Source organism: Muscardinus avellanarius (assembly GCF_963383645.1).
Source record: "Muscardinus avellanarius genome assembly, chromosome: 14".
Lineage (NCBI taxonomy): Eukaryota > Metazoa > Chordata > Mammalia > Rodentia > Gliridae > Muscardinus > Muscardinus avellanarius.
The window spans coordinates 70,579,399-70,597,603 of record NC_137800.1 but is presented as its reverse complement, the minus strand read 5'-3'; the positions used below and the strand labels follow the sequence as shown (position 1 = coordinate 70,597,603).

The 18,205-nt window shown below is 40.1% G+C and overlaps 1 protein-coding gene across 1 annotated transcript in view; it reads right to left on the bottom strand.

Moving 5' to 3' along the window:
- Nucleotides 1-5,202, bottom strand: part of LOC308273603 (phosphatase and actin regulator 1-like) — a gene marked incomplete at both ends in the record, with an annotated part of 491,535 nt that extends 486,333 nt beyond the window's left edge. Inside the window, one exon of the mRNA XM_080710811.1 lies at nucleotides 5,100-5,202. Within this exon, the coding sequence (XP_080566937.1) occupies nucleotides 5,100-5,202 (103 nt within the window). The remainder of the gene's footprint in view (nucleotides 1-5,099) is intronic.
- Nucleotides 5,203-18,205: the final 13,003 nt, after the last annotated feature.

The following is an 18,205-nucleotide window of genomic DNA, read 5'->3' as shown; positions in this document are numbered from 1 at the left end:
TACCTTCACTGAGGTACATGGCTGATTTGATCAACCTGGCTGGCTGAGAAAGTGTCCCTGCCAGTAGGTAGCACATGATACTTAAAATAGCTTGGAATTTGGAGCCAAACATACTTGAATTCAAATCCTGGCTTTGCTGCTATCCAGAGGCAAGCCCTTTTCAAGTCTCTCCACTCTGTCAATCTTAAATGTTCTAATCTGCAATATGCATACAATACAGTAATTCCTATTTCTCAAAGTTCCTTTGAAGATTAATGGATTGAATGATTTTGTAAAATGCAGCCCTGGTGCTTCGTGTGTGTGTGTGTGTGTGTGTGTGTGTGTGTGTGTGTGTGTGTGTGTTACTGGGGATTGAATCCTGGGGCATTCTACCTCCGAGCTACACCTCCAGCCCTTTTTATTTTTGTTTTGAAACAGGGTCTCACTAGAGTCTTGCTGTGTGGCTGAGGTTGTCCTTGAATCTGCAATCCTCCTGTCTCAACCTCCCAATACTGAAATTACAGGCATGCACCACCATATCCAGCTGACACTTTTTTTTTTTAAATGTCCCTCTATCTATTTGTTCCTTTCCAAAGGGTTGGACTCATTTTAAAGGAAAGAACAATAAAAAGAAAACAGAATATTTATGTGATGGATGTGACTAACTCTATTATAATATGGGAGATGGCTAGATCTCAGCACCGACTGCCCATTACATCAAATGCATGCAGTTAAACGGCTTCTTATTGTGGTGCTCACAGCCAGAGATTTTCTACTTCAGCCGGACTCCAGCCTCAAGCTTTCAGAAGCTCCCCAGTTATTTCTAAATGTGTATTGGGAACAATTATTGCTACTGGAAATTTCGACATAAATGATCTAGAGAACTGGTTAAAATGCGAGTTGTGAATCTCTAGGCCTGGGATGGGGTCTGAGATTCTGCATTGAGGATGAGCTCCTAGATGAACCAGGTAATGTAGTCTGGGACCTCACTCTGAATAGCAAGTGATTGCTGATCCATAATGGGGGATTCTTAGCCTTCACTGTTCATTAGAATAACTCAGAGGCTTGTTGCAAACACAGCATGGGGGCCGGGATTGGATCTCAACGTTCTGTTTCACTTAGTTTAGGGAGGAGCCCCCAAAGCATCACTGCTCTATGTTCATTCCAACCCCCGAATCTCATGATGCTAATTTTGTGATTATATAATATGATACCCATCCTGGTTCAATTGTTCACTCCCAAGCTATTGAGTCTAAAATTGAGTGTATGGGATATCACTGTCAGAAACCCAAAGGACAGGTGAACGCAAATAATGTGATGTCCAAACATGGCTGATCTTTATAGTCACATAGTTCCCCAACCTCTAGAAGTCTCCTTTTGAGTTAAAGGGACCTTCGTAATATTCCTCTGTGTGAGCAGGATTTACCATTGGTGAGCCAATCAGAGATTCATCAGGAGATTATGCGTATATCCTCCACTGAGAGGAGGCAAGCAGGATGCTCATGGACTTTTATCAGCTCTCTGCACCACATTATGGTTTTGAAAAGCAGAATCCCCAGAAGGGCAGCTGATTTTCTCAACCTTGGGGTCAAACCAAGGAAAAATGGAGAAAACAACAAGTTGTTTTCTTCAGCAGAATAGATCTTTGACCTTTGAAAATCTCAAGGACTTCCAAAACAATATGTCTCATGATAGATTGCTTTTTTTTCTCTGCTTTCCTTCTCCTAGCTTCCTCTTGTGCTAACTAGCTAAGATGTCCTTTATTTAGGGGGCAGGCTTTTGCCATTTTCCAGGAAAAAAAAAGAAGAAAACCAAACAAACTATGGTGCAGTCAAAATAATTCTGAAGTTACACAGATAGTAGACCACTAAAAAATGCAAAAAACATATCAAGTCTTAGGTCATCCAAGTCCTGGGAACTCAACTTTGCTCTCTTCTCCCAGGTAGACCTTCTTTTGAGAAGAGGGTATTAAGTTGAGTCTACTTGACCTTCCTAATATCCTCCTGGCTAGACTGGCTGAGTTAAAGCTACTGTGGGGTGAGAGAGATAAGATTCAACCCAATCACCCTTTTTAAGACGGGGTCACTATGCTCTCCTTCCTCCCCCAGTCCTGTGCCTTGAGGTGATTAGGTCTAGTCCCACACTAAACTATGAGCATAAAGTTTGGAAAGGAAGAGGTGCAGGCCCTGGTTCTCAAGTCTTCGGCCTTTTACTTGGAACCCTTTAAGCGGGCTTATATAGTCCAGGAAAGACTAGGGAGTCTATGCAAATGAAAGGAAGCTGCAGGAGGGAGATGGTGCCCTGTAGTGACAAGCCCCAGGGCATCATACACACAGAGCTCCAGAAAGACTGTAGGCATGGGGCTCTGGGGAAGCTGTTTATCTTGCCTATAAAGTAAAATGAAGGGATAGATGGATGTGGGGTTCCCAAACAAACTTTTACTATTTTTTTAGTTTTGCCCTGAGTTAGGTTTTGATGAAATAAAATAAGAATCGTTGTGTTTTTACATTTATTGGAAGCTATGTGTTTGTGAACGTATGCGCTTTGTTTTGTTGTTGTTGTTAATGATTTTCTTTTGGGCCTGTGAGGTTCTGTGAACTGTGCTAGTACCAACAATGTTCTGTACAACCTAACTCACTGGCAAGAACACAATGTTGGACTTTTCAACCCCTAGAAGAAAAAATTCTAAATTGACAATTGCAGAAGTTTGGAGTGTTTTTACCTTGATCTTTTGCTAATTAGCAATATGTTTTGCATGTATGACTTAATAAATCCTTGAATCATAAAAAAAAAGAAATAGGAGGTGAAATTCCTGTTGGGTCAACTTTATTATTTGCAGAGCAGTGGATTCCTTTTGAAATTTCAAACAGAGGAGGGATGACCTCTTGCCAGGGATGTTTATTTTATTGGTCTGCATATGTATGGCATGTCTAATAGGACAGACCTGGTTCTAAGTGCTTTAGAATCTTACCTCATTACTGCTCTTAACCACTTATAGACTAAGCATTATCCCTACCTCCATTGTACAATGAACTGCTTCTAATGCTGAGGACTTTCTGTTTTGAGGTGGGAGGAGAGAAATTTGATGGGATAAGCTACTTCTAAAATGTGGGTTCCCCATAGGTCCTCAAACTTATTGGATTACTGCCCCCCTTTACATAAAATAGCCCCCTGGGGACTTCTACCACCCCTTTACTTTTACTCAGTTTCTCCATTTGTACTCAAGGCTATTATTACCCCCTGGATTGGTCCAGTGCTGCCCCCCACCCACCTAGAGGTGGTACCTTTGACTGGGATATGCACTTATGGACTGGCTCCCATTGCTGGCACTCCTGATTAAAATGCAAACTACACAACCTCTGAACATATGGATTTCGGATTCAGGGAGTCTGGGGGTGGGGGTTGAAACACTGGCCTTGATGATGTTTTGGGAGCCCCCACCCCTCCTGCAAGTCCAGGATTCCTTGATCATCCTCATTCCCCTCAAGTGAACGCGATTCCAGGGAGCGGCAGGAGCTTATGCTACCACCTCCCATGCATTTTTCAGTTATTCCGGCTCCGGTGTCTATGCCACAGTCACTGCTGGTGACGATTCTGACCACTCCACCCCCAGCTCCATCTGCTGTCAGCCACCAGGCTGCCTGGAGTTCTCTGAGCCTCCCACTCCCTGCCCGCTTCCCATCCAGAAAAGCCAGAATCCCATCGCCTTCCTGGAGGTTTCATCGGTCCCCAGTACATGGAAAAGTGGACATCTTCCTTCTCTGTAATTAATTGTTGCTTCCCTTCTTACCCTGCCTATAGCTGTGCCCCTCACGTGAACCACCCCACCGAGAAACATGATTCTCATATTCACGTGGAATGGAGCAGATGCAGCAATGTGTAAATTCCGGACCCCTTATGGGATGGAGCCTCATTTCACCTCCTCTCCCTTCCAGCCTCCGCATCTACTTCTAACATCTTTGTAATTGCAGACCTACAGCAAGCTGGAGGCTCTAAGCAGCCTCTCCCTTCCTCTGCATTAACACTTTCTGATCCTCTAGTGGCTGAGGGTCACATTGCTCTGGCTCCTCCCACCCAGAGGGATGATCACTAGCTAGTGTATCATTTTTGCTTATTTAAGCTCTGACTGGGGAGCACGCTGACCCAAACAAGTCAACCAGCCATTCCCAATCTCTTTTGAATTTAAAGAGATTTGGTTCATGCCCTAGAAAAACAGAAGCAGGGAAGGAAGAGGTTTGCAAGCCCTCAAGGTTACCATGAACAATGACTTAAGAGTGAGGTTAAAAAAAATTCAGAAGCAGAGTATTATCAGGGCTCAGTGTGAAGTTTCCATCATGCAACAGCAGAAGATGCCAGGATTATATTTCTATTTTCTTCTCAGCTCTGCTTCGACTTCCAAGAATTCCACAACTTTTCTATTTAAAAATAGGGATATTGTCTTCCTTCTCCATACATTATCTGTAGCATTTGAGACATGCTTATCATCAGATAACTTTCATTGGACACCTTAAAATATTCTACGAAAAATAAAAACTATGCTTTTAAAGAAAATCTCCTACTTATCAGGTGATTCTATTAAAAATTCCAGTTTCTTTCATTACGCTAATGTGCTGGCAGAACATTATAAATGTACCCTTGAACAGAACAAGTAGACTGGAGCCTAAGGGATCATCTTCAAATAGGTAATGAAATTGTGCACCTTAGGCACACTTCACAACAGGGTGCTCCTGTCTGCTCCCAGAATATGCACCATTAGTTCTCTAATGCAGTAACCGAAATAATAAAAAATAGTGAAGGCAGCTACAGAAACCCCTTGCTGATCTCAGGAGCCCCTAACACCTCTGGATTCCACTGAGTTCTATCAGGATACCCTAAGATCTCATTTGTACCCACACTTAGGTGCATTGTTTTTTACCACATTCAACAGGTGTGGATTCATTTATTCTATTAAATGCCTGTTTTGATTCTAGCATCAGTTTGGTAGATGTCATCAACTTAAAAATATCAATTGTTTAACTTTTGGTACAGAGATTAAGCTGTTACGGCCTACGCTGCACTATTAATATTAAACCAGCAGGTATCGGAGAGGAATTTCTTCTTTTTTCTTCCTATTTTATTACCTTGAGCTCCTTGGCTGTAGAAGAATCTTTGAGCCGACTCCACATCCAAGAGTCTGTGAGCAGACTCGACATCCAGAAAATAATCCATTTTGGGATAATCCATCATTGATGCTCCAGTCTCAGAAATTGGAGAGAAAATATTCACTTAGATGCCTATAAAAAGAAAAAAATCTACAATATTTTAGACTGCCAAGTATAAGGTTTCTATATACTTTAAATTTTTTGAATAAGAATATCCCATTACAATATCCCACTATTTGGCTGACATTTCCAAATCTAAAGCACCCCCCCCCGCGCGCCCTCCAAGAAAAGCTTTGCTGTCATATGAGAAAATGTAACTTTTAGCCAACATTAATTAAAAGTAATATATTCTACTCAGGAAAAACAGATGATCCAGGCTAAAGAGAGATAACATACCAACCTTTCCTTGCTGAACAGTAACTGGAAAATATGCTGTTAGATTTCACGTGCTATTGCTATCAGTTTTCAAGAGGTCTGATTAATGGCATCATTAGGTGAGAGTGATCCTGAGGGTTGATCCTCAATTGATCCAGCGACTTCTGGATTCCCCGCTAAGCAGGGAGAATCTCTGGGAATCCAGCCTGCACTCATCGGTGCCTTGTGTTTATGGCACTGACTTGTCTGTTATAGACATGCCTTGAATTCTTTCCGTCCCAGCGATTCCCTCCAGCACATTTTATAAAGTGCTACTGGATTCTCACTGGCCAGCACCTGCCATGGGCTGCTGTTTGAGAAAAAACTGGTGCTTGTAGAGAAGCAACAATTACTGCAGCCTTGCAAAGATTCCCAGAGCAGCACCCGGCACTTGCCTATTAGGAAGCTAATATACTTCATAAAAAAAAAAAAAGAAAGAAAGAGAAAAAGAAAAAAACCCACCCAGTCTCTTGGACTCTCCTTTCTTCAGCCCTTGTAGCCTTTCCCTGATATTTGCACCAATAAAGCATTTCTCTATCTGCAGAACATGCATTAGAAAGAATTAACGAGACAAAGTCATTATAATCCAACTCTGAAGGCTAATTCAATTGGTTTCTCTTCCCACCAATATGCATTTTAATTTAAAAAACCAGAGTCTACAAAGAGAAAAGTTTTATTTTAAAATACCCAAAGGTGCCCCAATAGCAAATTATACTTACTGCAAAAAAGAAAAAAAAAATCAAAAGCTGTCGATAAACAAGAGCAGTTTCAGCCAGATGTCTTTGATCTCACTAAATATGCTCGGCGAAAGTAAACAATTTTGATTGTTTGATTAGATCAGTGATGAATAATGCATTCTGTCCACTGGACTTCCTTTATCAGATAAAATGGCCAGAGCGCGTTACCTTAGCAACAGAAGGTGACGCCAGCCGCAGCCTCTCTGTACCCTCCCCTGTAAGGGAGAAAATTACCAGTTTCCCCGTGTAAAACTTTGGCAGAAAACCATCCAGACTGACATGTAGATTTCACATCATTCAGAGCCATCCCCTAGCCTACCCTACCCCCCCATCTCTTATAAAGAGAAGTATCATAGTCACTAAATAACAGATTTATGGTTTATTTTTATAGCCCCACGTCTGAGCTTGATTTGCAGTGACAACAAAATAGCATTTGAAATGTTGAAACAATTAATAGGAGAAAGTTGTCCAGACATTGGCGTGGGGCACCGATTCTTCCTCTAATTGCTGACCAAAGGGCATCAGGGAACGGGGGTTGGTGGGGAAAGGCGGTTGTAACCAGCATATGTTCAATATTCCCTGTTATAATTAATACATGGAAACAGTCGCTGGCATCGAGGCTGAAAATAACTCATTTCTCCTGTGAATCAGTCACTGGAAGCAGCTGAAAAAGCTGTCTGAAATTGCCCAGATTTTGAAAGACGCGTTATAGCGTAGATCTTATAGGAGACCCCCACCCCACTCTGTAAAGGAAGAATAGCCAGAAATATAGAGGAAAGGAATGTTCTTAAAGTTAGCAGATACTCACCAGCACTTGTTGACCCCTTTCAACAGGACACCGGAGAGCAGAGGATGAAGCTGAGCAATGCTGTAAGCTTGCGAGCCCAAATGAGCAGCTCCTAATTTTCCCTTCAATCTCCAGTCAAAAGCACCAAGCAGAGGCAAGTGATGGGTTTGCCCATTTTATATCGTGATGAAATGCAACCCCTAAGAAGAGATCTGAGTGGAGCTGCTCTTTAGAACACATTAGACTGCTAATTTAAGAAAACTGAAAGGTTTTGTTTTACTGTCTTTTATACGTTCTCCTCTGCAACCCCCTCAATTTAATTTGCATTTAAAATTATTCTCATGTCTCCTCGGCTCTCCAAGGTGTGGAATACTTTCTAATCACGAAGGCTGCCCGATAGGGTTCAGCGCAAAGCCACTTTTATTCTGAGCTGCAAAACAAGGTGGGTAATTATAAATGTGAGCTGTTTTCTGGGGAGAAGTACAGAGGGCACTTTGGTTTCATTCCCTCCCCCCCCCCCCCGCCCCCTGGCTTTTCTTCCCCTTCCTGCCTGCCTGGTTCAATCTCCAACACAAATCATGCCAATCGGTCTCAGTGCATTCCTTTCTGTCTGAATGTAACAAAAACAATCCCAATAATGAAAAGAAACTTTGGTTAGTTCCCTAAGGTTATTCTGGTTTGATATCGTCCCTACCAAACCTGAGTAAGGTCACGTCGTCACAAGGCTTTGAGCTTGTACAAATACAGCTCAGACATAATACAGCCAACTAAAGCCCTACTGTGTCTTCCTCAGTCTGCTTCCAACCTTGGTGGACCAAGCAGAACTGATTATTAGTATGGTGTGGTATGCAGGGTGTTGTTAAGAAAGGAGAGGCAATATTTAAGAAGACTCAGAAGGAATATCATTGGATATTCTGTGCCTGCGATTTTCAGCCAGTTGCCCTGTAGACAAACCAGGAAACACCTGCTGTGGTCTTGTGTTCTCACCCAGTCAGAACAAATCAGACTCTAAGCTGGTACTGCAAATAGTTAGGCCTCATAGGAGAAGGTAGCCCTGAGAGGGAAATTAGCTCTGGACTCTGAATGCTCAAAGCTTTACTGGGACCCAAGGACTTACATCTTTAAGGTTACATTTCTATTCAACCCCAAAGGAGACATGCTGAATACTTGACATTTGCAAGAGAAGAAAGCTGTTTCCTAGTTCCTTTCCCTTACAGTAAGGTGTGGGCGACAGGTTCTGAACCCTGTATTGTGACTTCACTGAAAATGTAATGACTCATAGGTGAGAGAGAGGGAGAGAGAAAGAAAGAGTATGCACAAGTCTTAGCTGCTGACAAACACCAAACATTTATCTGTGTGCAAATGAATGTGAGATTGAAGAGGGTGATGCTAAAAAGGACATTTGAAAAATAAGAGTTGATAGCCAGGTATGGTGGTGCATGCTTGTAATCCCAGCACTTGGGAGGCTCAGACAAGAAGATTGCAAATTCGCAGCCAGCATCAGGTACTTAGTGAGGCCCTCTGCAACTTAGTGAGACTCTGTTTCCAAATAAAGAATAAAAAATAGGGCTGAGGGTGTAGCTCGGAGGTAGAATGACCCTGAGATCAATCTTTAGTACTACCAATAAATAAATAAATAAATAAATAAAAAGAAAAATAGAGTTTATTTCCTGGCAGGGTTGGGGTTGAGTTTCTGGAGAGTTGACCAAGAAAGGAAAATTTAGGGCAATTTACAGAGTAAGCACAAAATAAAAAAAGGATTTGCTAGGTGTGGTGGCACATGCTTGTAATCGCAGCGCTTGAGAGGCTGAGGCAGGGAGATTGCACAGGTCTGAAGCCAGCCTCAGCTACTTAGTGAGGCTCTCAGCAACTTAGTGAGACCCTGTTTCCAAATAAAGTATAAAATAGGTCTGGGAGTACAGCCCGGAGGTAGAAAGCCTCTGGGTTCCACCCCGAGTACCATTAAAAAAAAAAAAAAAAAGGATTTAAGAAAACTCACAGGAAAATTTTAAACTTAAATATACTTGAAAGGAGATAGTCACTTACAGAAAGGGTCTTTATTTTACTCAGCAATAAATAACTAGATTCTTTAATGTCATAAAACCAGCTTGTGAAACAGATTTTCAACAATGATTTCATCCTCTAGGGAATGTAGCTACAGATTACATATAGGGATATGTATGTGAGGACAGTATTTTGAAGGATGTGGAGTCATAGCAATGTTTAAAGGCCAGTATCAAAGATCTGATCAGCTGTAGCTCTATTTTATAACTTTAATTTGCTCAAAAGTAGAGATAATAAATTTAAAAGAGGTGGCCAGGTTAGTCCAAATATCAGACTAATGTTCATGTAGCAATGAACAGCTTGCCTTAAGATATTCTTGAAACATCAGTGCTCTTAATGTTAATTCACTATTAATATATCTCTCTGACCTATAAATTAAAAATTATTTTTAAAAATGTCTAAGTAGAGTTTCATCTTTTATATCAATGGCACTATAGTGTGGAAGTATAGAAAATCTGGAGGGCTAAATAAAATTATCTAGAATCTAGTATATATTTTTCTGTTTCCAGTTTGGTGGACATATATATATATATATATATATATATATATATATACACACACACACACACATATATATATATGTGTATATATATACATATATATGTGTGTGTGTTCTATATACAAGAATAATTAATAAGTTAATTCAAAATAGAGGCATACTTCACAATGGAATCTAGAAACATGTAAAGATATTGGCTTGCATTAATTTATCTTTGAGATATACTTACTTATTTTACTGGATGGCACAGACCCAAATACTCTGAGAAAGAAGATCATAGGACTTATAAGTAGATAATTTTGTCTTTTTTTTTTTGGCACTGGAGATTGAACTCGGGGCATTCTACCTCCAAGCTATGCCCCATACCCTTTTATTTTTTTGAAACAGGATCTCACTAAGTTGCTGAGGCTATAATCCTCCTAGCTCAGCTTTCCAAGTACTGGAATCAGAAGCTTGATCTTACCCCACCACACCACAATGGGCTGAAAATTTTACCTTTTATGCTATCATATTGACTTCCTTTGGAAATCAGTTAGGTTTAATACATTTGCTAAGATTCTTGCAATTTACCATTTTACAATTTTAAGTCTTATAATATGCCAGAGCTTTGTATAATATTATACTTTACATTCATGTTAGACTATATGAAGTTCTGCCTTCTACATTCATGCAATCTTGTAAAAAGTTCTTTTTTTTCCTAATAAAGCCAACCAAATGTAACTTTAAAATATTAGAGCTGCTTTAAAGTATGGTGACATCGAGGATCTCTTGGTAGGGTACCTAGATTGAAGACCTTGGGCAAAGTGCTAGATGGTAAATAAGGATAGTTGTTCCTTTCTCAGTAACTGTCGGGGGTCATTCCAGCAACTCCCACAAATACCAAAATGCCCAACTGCCATATAAAAAATGGCATAGTATTTGCATTTAACCTATCCACATCCTCTTGTAGACTTTAAATCATCTCTATATGACTTATAATATCTAATATAATTAAGTGCTGTGTAAATAGCCATTATACCATGTTTAGGGAATAATAACAAAAAGAACATGTACATATTCAAAACAGATGCATTTCTCTGAATACTTTTTTTAGTGGTTGGTTGGATCCATGGATGCAGAGTCCATGGGTACAGAGTGTCAACCATTGGGAAAACAATATTCCTTTCTTTTTATAAGTAGTTGACCCAAAATAAATATTTTTAAAAACAGTGATTCCTTTCTTCTGGACAAGTCTTTCTTTTATCTCCCAACCTTCCATTCACAAGACATATTTACTTTCCTTATTCTGTAAAGCTTGTCATCAAATAATAGCTGTACTGCAAGTAATAGGGATAGTAAGGCATTACTCATAACTTCTCCTTGGGAGAAGATACTGTCAGCAGAAACCCTTAGCTATTTTTATTTTAGAATAAATAATTTTTTTCATGTTTTAAAAAGGTTTTGATAATATTTGAAAAGCTAAAGAAGGCAGAGATGATGAACTAAAAAGAAAAACACCAGCAAAGAAGTCTCATAGGGAGGAGGAGCTTAGTTTGTAGTCATTTTGACGTCTTAGTTATATGTGAGATGGTAGTATTTCTGTGGCATAAAAGGACAGTTAGTCTGTAAATTCTCAATTAGGACCAGACCCTGAAGCTGCCCTAAACGTCCAGATACAGATTACTAAATCCTATTGACGTACATTATGCCATAGCCCCTTCTCCTGGCCAGCCCTTTTTTGAAACTGCATGGGCTAGAGCAACACTAGAGTAGAAGCTGCCTTGGCCATCATGGCAGAGGCTGGGGCCAAGCAGAGGGAGTCAGTCCTCTGGCTCCACTTGTTGACACTTCTGAAAATACTCTTCCCCCTTAGTGAATACTTTGAAGAAAGGTCAGTTCAAAAATAAAGAACCAGAGTTCAAATATCACCTTACCCTTCTGCCAACTGCACTCTAATAAGCTGATCTTGCTTAGTGTATGGAAATCTCTTTGCTTGGCAGAAAGAACAGTTGGAAATTATACCTCCATTTCAGGGTCCATATAGTTGATCTTCAGGAATGGAAATGTTGAGTGAGGAAGTGAGGAATTCTCAGGCAAGTCTCTACTGACTGTAACTCTCAAATTCCTAAACACAACCGCATGAAAATGAAAACCAATGAGGAGAATTCTGTTGACAACAGCAACTGTTGAAGCATGCGTTTTAGAATATATAATAATAATATCTGATTTCATTCCCTTTGGAAAGAAAATCACATTGCCCTCAATTTTGGTGTGTGTGTGTGTGTGTGTGTGTGTGTGTGTGTGTGTGTGTGTGTGATTTATACTCCATTTTCCTGGAGGGGGCTGAAAGTTAATCACAAGTTTGGTTGCATTTCTCTGGCCCTAAAAATTCATATAGATAGCACTCTGAAAATATCCAGAGACATGTTGAAGAAATAAAGAATAGTGATATTGAAGGGATACAAGGCTAAAAGACCAGACACAGATCATATGGCCCATGAGCTTCCAAAGCACATTAGGAAAGTAAGATTAAATGTAGCAATGAGAGCTCATGGGGAGGCAGTCAGTGTGTGTTCTATCAAAACAGTCTGTGAAAGGGAATTTGCGTTATTTAATTCCTTTTAGGCTTTAAATACACTGTCAAATTATATGGCAGGGTATCGCCTCTGTGCTTAAATACTGATAGTTAATGTTTTCCTTATACATATATGCAAGGATACTTGATATATATCTTTGTATAACAAACATTATTACTATTCATGACATAGTCCCTGATTTGATTAGTTGTTCAGAGCTAAATACCTTTAGGATCTGTCACCTGAAGGTATTGATGAGTATCATATTATAGATGTCAGGTTTCTAATCCTAATTCTTTACTCCTAGTGGATTGATGATAACAGAAGACCCAACTCCTCTATGAAACAGACACAGCAGGTGATGGCAGGTGTGGCTTCTGCAATGAAGACAACCTTATTGGCATTCACTGAATTTTAATTTCTCACAAATATTAGCAGGACAAGAAAATAAAATATTCTTTAATGGTTAGCCCCCAAACACTCATAACTATGTAATCGGGACCAAAGAAATATTATTTAGTCATTGAGGGGAGGATGAACTGAAATACTCAAAAATACTGGCTTGGAATCTGGATCCTAATGCTTACTGGCTTAGCAAGCTAACCTCTGCAAGTCACAGTTTCCATTTCTGTAGCACAGAATTAAAAAGCAAAGTCAAGTGAGATTAAAAAAAAAAAAAAAAAAAAAAAAAAACATAGGAGCCAGGCGTGGTGGCGCACACTGGTAATCCCCGCGCTTGGGAGGCAGAGACAGGAGGATCGCACAGGTTCGAAGCCAGCCGTGCACGCTGGCTTAGGAGACCCTGTTTCCAAATAAAAATGTAAAAATAGGTCTGGGAGTGTAGCCCGGAGGTATAAGGGCTTCCAGAAACCCCAGTACCACAAAAAGAAAACAGGTGTTATGTTAGGTATTATATAGAAATATGCTTTGAGCAGCCTCTGTATTAAAGGAGTTGTGAGAATAAGACATCCCATCCCATCCACCTAAACCAAAGTTATCAGTTGAAACATTACCACCATCAATGTGATTGCAAATAGTGCCTGGTCCAATGCATTTCTCAGTGCAGTATTCTCTCTAAAAATCTAACTTATTTTATACTTGTGTATACACAAACATTACATGACTTAATATATGCAAGGTATCTTGTATGGTGCCTGGTTTGCAACATGTGCCTGAGTAGTGTTAGTTATTTTCCCTCACAAAAGCTCTTCTACATGTGTTCTTTTTTGGAAGGGCTGTACGAAGTTAGCATCGAGGACTCATGTCAAGATAGTTTCACCACCCCGACATCTGTCATTCTGTTGACTGCTCTGCTTTCCCGAGGGACGTGTGCAATGTTGAACTACAAACTGCATCAGAATTTTCACAAGTTCACCTTTCTTTTACCTGGGCCAAATTAAATGGCATAATATGTGTATATGTTTGGTGCAGAGCAGGCAATTTATACATTGAGAAATGGTCTATCACCTGAAGTTTGTATTCTTTCAGGGACAGGTGAGCAGAAATTGTCTAGTTCAGATGTTCAATAACTACCTGTTTATTGATCATAATTTAACTGACAGATAACTATTATTATGTGTCAGATCATGTCCTAGTTGCTGAGAATTCAGCAATAAATAAGACCAAGTCCTTTCCTTGGGAGATAACAAGTTAGCTGAACTCATATTATCCCAATTGTCTTTATGGTAAGACAAACATTGAAAAATGACCCTATTTATAAAAGAACAGATACATCCAGAGACACTGAACTCAGAGGTTCAGCCACCGAGGACCAAGGAGGGGGAACATTTTGGCAAGTCAGTTGGGAAGCTTTGTGCATAATACTCAATCTTTAATGCATTTATTTCTCCATTGCTTTTCAAATTAAATGAAAAAATATGGTATCTTGTTGGTAATGGGTAAAGGAAGGAGTAGACAGTATTAAACTTGAAGCTGTATTTAATGTTAAACTTGCAGGCTGGTACTGCCGTGCCAGACTTTGAATTAGCATTTTATAAAAGGGATTAGAAGGCTGAATGGTGCTGGGGAACATGTGCCACCAGGTTTTAAACAAATAGTTTCTAAAATGGTGTCAAGAGCTATTGGTTTTACACCAATTGTTTGAGTTCTAAATGTGCTTCCACCACACTGTAATGACAATTGCCTTGACTGCGTTACCGTTACCATGTGTTACAGGATCTTTTGTGTATTTCACAGATTCCCTCCTGGGAGGAGAAATAACAGAACTGCATTGTATTTCACTGGCTGGGGAATTGTGGGGTGCAAGGTAATTTGGAGAAGTCCATGTTCTTTAGCTAGCAGGGCCTTGGGAGTGACATTTTTCAGGTTAGTGTGACCTCCTTTGGCAAAGAAGACATTTGGATTGTGTTTTGTTTTTTTTTTTTTTAAAGAGCACTTGATTGAAAAAGCTGGTGGTAGAAAACAGCAAGAATCCACCATCACATTTAAACATAGCTCCAGAGGAACTGAGATTTAAAAATCAAAAGTCTTCTCATTCCTATGGCAACCAACAGAAGTATTCAACTAATGCTACATGCTGTGTACATTAAGCGTGCAGTCCCTCCCCACCTTCTGCTGCCTCTTTCCCTCTGGATTCAACCTGAACCTCGCTAAGCCACGCACCTTGAAAAAGGCTCCTTTCTACATGCCAAGTTGATTTCCAACATGCAAGCAAACCAATGGATATGAAAGGGAAAAGTCCCCCCAGTAGAAATCTTTAAAACCCAAAGGGAAAACGCACCTCAAAAATAGAGACACTGTCTGCTTCCCTGATTTGACATGTTTGAGAGCTCCTTGTTTTAAAGCCAGACACAAATCTGTGAAGAGATTCCCTTGAGTTACAACCCTTTTGGGGAGCAGCTACCATGAAGATAACATATGTGGTGAGACAGAGCCAAAAAGCACCCACTGGGCTGGAGCACAGCTAAGGGAACATTTATAACATTCCCAGGAAGCTGGAGGGGTTAGTCATGGGAATGGAGACGTCCCCCTCTGAGTCGCCTGGCTCATGGGTGGTGGGGGTTGGCTGTTACCATCACTCTCTGATCTCCTAGGAGGATTCAGCATCTCTCTGTTCCCCTGCAGAGCTCCTTTTGATTCCAATGAGTGAGATTCCGGATCAAGCCTGAGCCTGATTCAGATTAAAAGGTTCAAAGGCTAGAATAGGACAGAACATGAATCCCGAATGAGTGTTTTCTAAATTTCCAAGGAAGAAAATAATCTTTGGGGTGAAGATGCTCTGAGTTGCTTTGCTTAAAACCTTTCTTAGACCCCATGATACAGACAAAATGTAGACTGACCACTCACTTCTTGTCCTTTTGGGTGGTTCAGTGGAACATTCTGGGGCAGAAACAAGAATGTTACTTCCATGGGCTTCTCTCTCTGAAGTCCAGCCATTTCCTCTTTGTTCCTAATTTTCAGTTAGAATATATGTGAGGAGGAAAATTAGAGATAGGACTCTGTCCTCAATTATTCCACTTGTGATAAGTATAAACATTAAGGAACTGGTTGCTTTCTGACCTTAGGCATTTTTTTAAGCTTTGAGCTTTTCTCTCTGACTTGTAAGATGATAATGTTAAATTATTTAATCTCTAACTCTAAAGTATCTACTGATTAGTGGATTAGCCTGTTTTTCACTACTATAATAAAATTCTCAAAGGTAGATAACTTATAAACAAGATATTTTATTTAGCTCACCGTTTTGGAGATTTAAAATCCAAACAGCATGGCATGAGCTCTGGAGAGGGCATCCCTGGCTGCATCACATGGCAGATGGCATTATGGAAAGAAAGCGCTCATGTAGGAGGGAGAGATCGCATGGTAACATAGGAAGGAGGGTCCAGACTTGCTCCTTTATAATAACCTCACGAGAACTAACCAGCGTCCTGTGAAAACTGCTTTAGTTCCTCCTGAGGGCAGTGCCCTCTTAAAATCACCACACTGAAGATTAAACTTCCAACATTTCAATTTTTAGGGGACAAAACACATCCAAACCATAGCACTAAGAAAGTGTAGACTTTTCAGAATTGAAATTAGTAGCATTGGGACCTGATTAAAACTTCCTGACTTTCTCTTCATAAAGAAGATGAAACTATTTAGAAGTGGTCCATACAGTGAGATATAGAGCACACCGTTTCACTGCTCAAAATGTGTCCAGAGGTGAGAGGCACCAATATTATGTGGGAGCTTTGGAACTGTGGGGTCTTGGGCCCCACTCCAGACTTAATATTTCAGAACCTGTAAGATCTTCATTCTCAAGCATGTTAAAAAAATGAGAACAACACCTGACATGGAATACTGGTAGAAGCTGTGTTTCCACTGATAAATTTATTGGCAACATATGAACATGTCAACTATTTCAAGCACCTGTAACCTATTTTCCCCACAACCCTGTGAGGTCACTATTGGTTATCGTTGTCATTTAACAGATGACAAAATTAGACAATCAGGTAACATGATATAGTCACATAATAAAGTAAGGTCGCCTTTTTTATATAGCTAAGTGGGGGAAGGAACAAGGCCTTCTCTAGAGTGTCACTTTAAATTTTCTTGTTTATGAAGAGAGAGTATTTCCTAGCACAGAAGCATTTGATCGGTTCTACTCACCTCTCCTCCAACTTGACATGGAAGTTAAAAAAAAATCACGGGACTGTCATAATCTCATATAGAAAATGAGACTGGAAAGGTTCCTCCACTTTTATCTGTTGTATTCTGTCCTACGTAAGAAGTCAGACACAAGGAACAGGGACCTTAGTTCACTAATGGCAGCTAATAAGTGCCAGAGCATAAGCTAAAGTCCAGATATTTAGGTGTCAAGCCTAGAGCTAGCTCACCCCCTCCATATTGTGCCTGATTAGGGCTATTCATCATGCTGGTACTCCTCCTGCTGAGTCAGAAGAATCGCAAGTTTGAGGTCAGCCTCAGCCACTTAGCAAAACTCTCAACAGGACCTTGTTTCAAAAGAAAAAATAGAAAAGGCCGGAGGTGTAGCTCAGAGGTAGAATGCCCCTGGGTTCAATTCCCAGTACTACACACATATACACAAAAAATATTGAGGCAAAATACATAACATGAAATTTGTCATCTTAACCTTTTTTAAGTTTATGGTTTAGTGCATTAAATAGATACACATTGCTGTGCTGCCATCACCACCATTTATATCCAGAACTCTTTTCATCTTGCAGAACAAACTTTATACACATTAAAAAAATAGCTTCCCCATTTCCACCCCCCCACAACCACTGGCAACCACTATTTTATTTTCTTTCTTTCTATGATGTTGATTACTCTAAGTATATTATACAAGTGAAATCGTACACTACTTATCCTTTTGTGACTGGCTTATTTCACTCATCCTAATGTTTTAAAGGTTAAGCATGTTGCAGCATGAGTCAAAATTTTCTTCCTTTTTAGGATAAAATGCCAGTCCATTATATGTATACATCAAATTTTGTTTATCCATTCATCCTTTGAAAAACATTCGAGTTGCTTCTGCCTTTGGCCACTGTGACTAAAGCTAAGAACATGAGCATAAAGATACACAAATATCTTTTTAACACCCTTTTTTTCATTCTTTGGGGGGATATACTTAGAAGTGGAATTGCTGGATGTATTTGTCAGTATTTTCACAACTATAATCTAAAAGATTTGACAACATAAATTAGAAGAAGGGAGATTTATTAGCTCACGGTTTTGGGGATCAGTCCATGTGAGACCAGGGACCTCAGATCTCAGGGCATGGCAGCAGTGGCAGGACGCAGTGAGAGGGAGCAAGGCCAGAAGCATGGGAGCGAGGGGGAGGAGGAGGAGGAGCCATGCATAATCCCCAAGGCCATATTCCCAGGATCCCACCTTCTCTAGCCACACTCTATCAGCTTAGGCTACCACTCAGATAAATACATTACGATGGATTAGCCACTGCTGGGATTACAACCTTTATAACTCCACTGAGTTATAAACATACTCCAAACATCTGATAATGACCATACTAATGGTTATGAGCTTGTATATGATTCATGAAGGAATACTGC